Source organism: Oncorhynchus masou, unplaced genomic scaffold (assembly GCF_036934945.1).
Source record: "Oncorhynchus masou masou isolate Uvic2021 unplaced genomic scaffold, UVic_Omas_1.1 unplaced_scaffold_11900, whole genome shotgun sequence".
In the NCBI taxonomy this organism is placed as follows: Eukaryota; Metazoa; Chordata; class Actinopteri; order Salmoniformes; family Salmonidae; genus Oncorhynchus; species Oncorhynchus masou.
The window spans coordinates 1787-7202 of NW_027001675.1; the positions used below are offsets into that span (position 1 = coordinate 1787).

A 5416-nucleotide genomic window follows, 5' to 3' on the forward strand; every position below is an offset into this window, starting at 1 on the left:
ACATCATCAGTGATCGGACACGTAGGTTCCGCCACTGCAAAACCCTTTGAATCATTGTCTGCTGTTCTGAAAGTTGGGCAGATTAGTGAGGATAAAGTCCTTCTGGGTGCCAAACCACTGATCACTTACATATCTCCAGAGATCTACACCTGAGTTTCAACATGAAGTATCTGAGATCTGATAACGGTTTTCAACATGAAGATCAGAGATCACATTGAGTTTCAACACAAGTATCTCCAGAGATCGACACCTGGAGTTTCAACATGAAGTATTCCAGATCTGACACCTGAGTTTCAACATGAAGTATTCCAGAGATCTGACACCTGAGTTTCAAATAAGGAAGTATTCCAGAGATCCTGACACCTGAGTTTCACATGAAGTATTCCAGAGATCTGACACTGAGTTTAACTGAAGTATTCCTCCTAACCTGTCCCCTTGGTCTCCACGAAGAAGACACCTGAACACCTTATATGCTGACCCTTCCCCTAATCTGTCCCTTGGTCTCCTGACACTGAACCTGTATATGCTGCCACTTCCCCCCCTAACTTGCCCCTCTGGTCTCCTGACACCTGAACACTGTATATGCTGCCACTTTCTCTCCCTTTTCCTTAACTTGTCCCCTTGGTCTCCTGAACACAGGGCTGCCACTTCCCCAATTTGTAAGATGCAGCTTGCAACAAAGCATTTTTGGAGAAGTGGGCATTGCTTACGATATTTGTGGTGGCGAGAGCTTTTCAGTAAGATAAAACTGATAAACAAATTATTAGAGGTCCACTATGTCCCAGGACAGCTTTGCAGTCTTGCCATGCTGTGCCGTTGAAAGTCAAGTTAGCTAGAAAGCTGGAGTTCAAAGACTTAATCGTGGACTTCACGAGCAGGAAGGCCTGGCGCTGGGCTCTTGGGGAGTAAGGCTGAACAAGGACCATAGCTGTTGATAAAGGACATGGCTATGGATATTTGATCACGACACACATGACGCCTTACAGGCTTAGAACAAGATATATCTAAAAGTAATGGCTGGATTGCCATAAAATTTGTTGAGTACAATCAAGACCCCAAGTGGAAGAAAACCTATTGATTTGCGGACCTCTTGACCTTTCCTCTAGCGCCACCATCAGGCCTTTTCATTTAATTTTCCATTTCTACTTTTACAGCTGCTTATTTTCTAGTTGGTATGTATACTTAGTTCAAAAATCTGCTGGGTTAGATTTTATCATTTTATTTGTTATATCATTCTAGATGTTAATGTTAATTTATTTTAAATTGAAGAGGTTAATGTATATTTAAGTTATATTTATTTTAAGTTATTCAATAATGTTAAGAGAATTTTCCATTGAAGAATTTTCCAACGTAGGTAATTCCAGTGGTGGACTCGTAATCGGTGCACAAGTTCAACTTGAGCTGATAAGGACAATTGTCAAGCCTGCCTGAACAGGCAGTTAACCCACTGTTCCTAGGCCATCATTGAAAATAAGAATTTTGTTCTTAATTGACTTGCCTAGTAAAATAAAGTAAAAAAAAATTTAGACTGCAATGATAAGATTTTTATAGAGTGGCATTGGGGTCTTGCATCAAACAGTGAATCTCACTGTATGCAGAATGTTGCATGTCTGCACAGTGTTCTATTTTCACAGCTCCCTGTCAGTAAATATTAGATTACAAGAGAGTTGCAAGCCTGCAAAATGCGCCAGAGTTATTTAAAGCCGCATCAAGTCGATTGCTCTGGAGTTGTGTGGTTACAGCAATTGCACAGGGTTGGTGTGGCCTGTGGTGGGGAGGCCCAATGTGATACATTTTCATGTGACACACACACACACACACACACACACACACACACACACACACACACACACACACACACACACACACACACACACACACACACACACACAGTGGAGGCTGCTGAGGAGAGAACTGCTCATAATAATGGCTGGAACAGAGTGAATGGAATGGCATCAGACATGGAAACCATGGAAACCATGCATTTGATGCATCTTTGATACTATTCCATTGATTCCGCCTCCAGTCATTGCCACGAGCCCATCCTCCCCAATTAAGGTGCCACCAACCTCCTGTGACACACACAACACCCCAACCCCCCCCCCCACACACTGACTGCCTCACACTCACCATCCAATCCAGCCAGCGATCCGTAGTCCTTCTGTGCTTTCCTCTGCGTCTGATCCAGCTGCTGCTGCTGCGGACCTCCACGTCCTGCTGGGAAACGTAGTCCTCTGCGTAGTCCAGAGGGAAGTCCAGGTCCTGGTACAAGGGAGAGGTAGAGATCGGTGTTGCTGCCCCACGGTGGCGGGAGGCCGGCTGGGCGGGGGAGGAGAGGTACAGGGAGACCAGGTCCTGGAGCACCTGGCGGTCTCGGTCCTGGGGGCGGGACCCTTTACCCCCGGCGTGAGAAGAAGGGCGGGGGAAACCACCACCCTCCAGAGAGTTAAGAGAGCGCTCCTCGTCGCCTTGGTAACCATACTGCTCCTTAATAAACCCATAAACAGACACAGAGATGCCCTCTGGGAAAAGGAATTGATACAATCTACTGTATTTATTATGGATCCCCATTAACTTCCCGGGGTCCAGCAGAATGAAGGCAGTTTCTACAATTTAAAAACATTACAATACATTCACAGATTTCCCACTGTGTGCCCTCTGGCCCCGACTCTACAACTACCTACAGTACTAAATCCATGTGAACGTGTGTGTATAGTGCTTATGGTATCATATGTGTCTGCATGTGTCTGTGTGTGTGTCTTCACAGTCCCCACTGTTCCATAAGGTGGATTTTTACCTGTTTTTAAAATCTTACTTTACTGTTTGCATCAGTTACCTGATGTGGAATAGAGTTCCAATGGCTCTATGCATTTTTTTTTATTTTTTTTTATTAAAATGTAACCTTTATTTAACTAGGCAAGCCGTTAAGAACAAATTCTTATTTACAATGACAGCTTACCGGGAACAGTGGGTTGGCTGCCTTGCTCAGGGGCAGAATGACAGATTTTTACCTTGTCAGCTCTAGGGATTCAACCCAGAAACCTTTCGGTTACTGGCCCAACTTTCTAATCACCAGGCTACCCAAGCCGCCCCATGTAGTTCTGCACCTCCCATAGTCTGTTCTGGACTTGGGGACTGTGAAGAGACCTCGTGGCATGTCTTGTGGGTGTTATATGGTATCTATCTACAGTGTATTTACACCATACTACTCATAGTTATATGGTATCTATGTACTGTATATACATTCTTACATACATGAACTGTATGTGGTAATAGTAGTTGTGTGTATGAATGTATATACAGTAGATAGATACCATATAACTATGAGTCGTATGATATAAATACACTGTAGGTGTGTGTGTGTGTGTGTGTGTGTGTGTGTGTGTGTGTGTGTGTGTGTGTGTGTGTGTGTGTGTGTGTGTGTGTGTGTCCATTCCCACCTGGCGGTAGGTGTAAGGGTCCAGACTTTGCATGTGGAGGGACTGGGAGGCCTTGGGGGGATCCACGATCATGTAGTCCAGGTAACTCTGCATCAGGTCTGGGTTGGGATCGTCCCCTTGAGCCTTGGTCCTGGAGCTGGGAGGATACTGCATCTTGGAAAGATGGGCATTCTGCACAGGTTCTGAGGACCTGAGAAATACAGTATGAATGGAGAATATCAGAATAAGGCCAACCCATTAGCACTGCAGACCCTTATAGGGAACATAGCTTCCCTCACTCACAAGAACTCAACTTCCAAGTCATCCTGCACCTGTCTAAAAATGGCTTCCATCTACTGCAGGAGTATTTGACCACAGTCCTCTGAGGATGGCTTCCCTCTACTGCAGGAGTATTTGACCACAGTCCTCTGAGGATGGCTTCCCTCTACTGCAGGAGTATTTGACCACAGTCCTCTGAGGATGGCTTCCCTCTACTGCAGGAGTATTTGACCACAGTCCTCTGAGGATGGCTTCCTCTACTGCAGGAGTATTTGACCACAGTCCTCTGAGGATGGCTTCCCTCTACTGCAGGAGTATTTGACCACAGTCCTCTGAGGATGGCTTCCCTCTACTGCAGGAGTATTTGACCACAGTCCTCTGAGGATGGCTTCCCTCTACTGCAGGAGTATTTGACCACAGTCCTCTGAGGATGGCTTCCCTCTACTGCAGGAGTATTTGACCACAGTCCTCTGAGGATGGCTTCCCTCTACTGCAGGAGTATTTGACCACAGTCCTCTGAGGATGGCTTCCTCTACTGCAGGAGTATTTGACCACAGTCCTCTGAGGATGGCTTCCCTCTACTGCAGGAGTATTTGACCACAGTCCTCTGAGGATGGCTTCCCTCTACTGCAGGAGTATTTGACCACAGTCCTCTGAGGATGGCTTCCCTCTACTGCAGGAGTATTTGACCACAGTCCTCTGAGGATGGCTTCCCTCTACTGCAGGAGTATTTGACCACAGTCCTCTGAGGATGGCTTCCCTCTACTGCAGGAGTATTTGACCACAGTCCTCTTCGGGCCACTGTGACTTAGTCTCCTTGTGCTCTGTCAGACGCTCAGTGACAGTGACTGACTGTCTGCTTAGGTCACTCATCAATGGGACCACAATGGAATTAAGTATCTGAATGAATTGTGCTATTCCGACCACGTTTAAAAATACATGTACTGTGTGTATACGTTTTTAACTGACAAATAAAACCAACCAATCAATCAACTACCAGTGGAAGAGAGAGACGCAGAGGCTGTGGCCTGTTCCTCGTGGACTGGATTTTAAACATCTCTTCTCTAAACTCAAAGATCTGGTTCTGGGGTTTTCTAAAGGTCTCTCCTAATCTCATAACCTTTCCTGGCTGCTATTACAAAACAATTCCCCCATTGAGTCACAGACCTTCCTGTGGAAATCGGCAGACAAATAGAACAGATGTAATTATAGATCTGCTTTTAATTATAGTCAACAGAGCAGGAGACTCACTGAGACGAGGGGTTGTCATGACGTCCAGACAGGGGGCGGGTCAGTGAAACACGGCTCAGCTCCTTGCGAATGACGTACTGGGTGATGTCATCCTGCCAGGACAATCCTGCACAGCCATAGAGCCGATACAGATGTCAATCACAGTAGCCATAGATGTAACCTGGTAACTTGAGTAGTGTGACCTTATAGAGCCCTCAGCCCTGTTGCCGTGGTAGCAGATGAGACCTGATTATCTGTTCATGATCTTCACCATCACTAAGGTAACAGTTCACTTTTACAACCACACTCTGGACCTAACAACCTTTGTGGGAATGGGTTAGTGAGTATGCATGGAGTATGGATATGTCTATTTATGGCTATTTGTGGTGTGTGTGTGTGTGTACATGTGTGTGTGTGACTTTAATTACCTTGCATCATCAGTTCCTTGAGCACCTCCTGTAGTCTGTGCAGCACAGGCACTGACACCT

The 5416-nt window shown here is 45.8% G+C and overlaps 1 protein-coding gene across 1 annotated transcript; it reads right to left on the minus strand.

Moving 5' to 3' along the window:
- Positions 1-2130: 2130 nt before the first annotated feature.
- Positions 2131-5410, minus strand: LOC135529633 (receptor-type tyrosine-protein phosphatase-like N; the record flags this gene model as incomplete). Its single annotated transcript, XM_064958262.1, has 4 exons — positions 5357-5410; positions 4950-5055; positions 3441-3630; positions 2131-2487 (listed from the first exon to the last, which is right to left on the minus strand). Coding segments are annotated over exons 1-4 (663 nt in total), but the record flags the coding sequence as incomplete, so codon positions are not given.
- Positions 5411-5416: the final 6 nt, after the last annotated feature.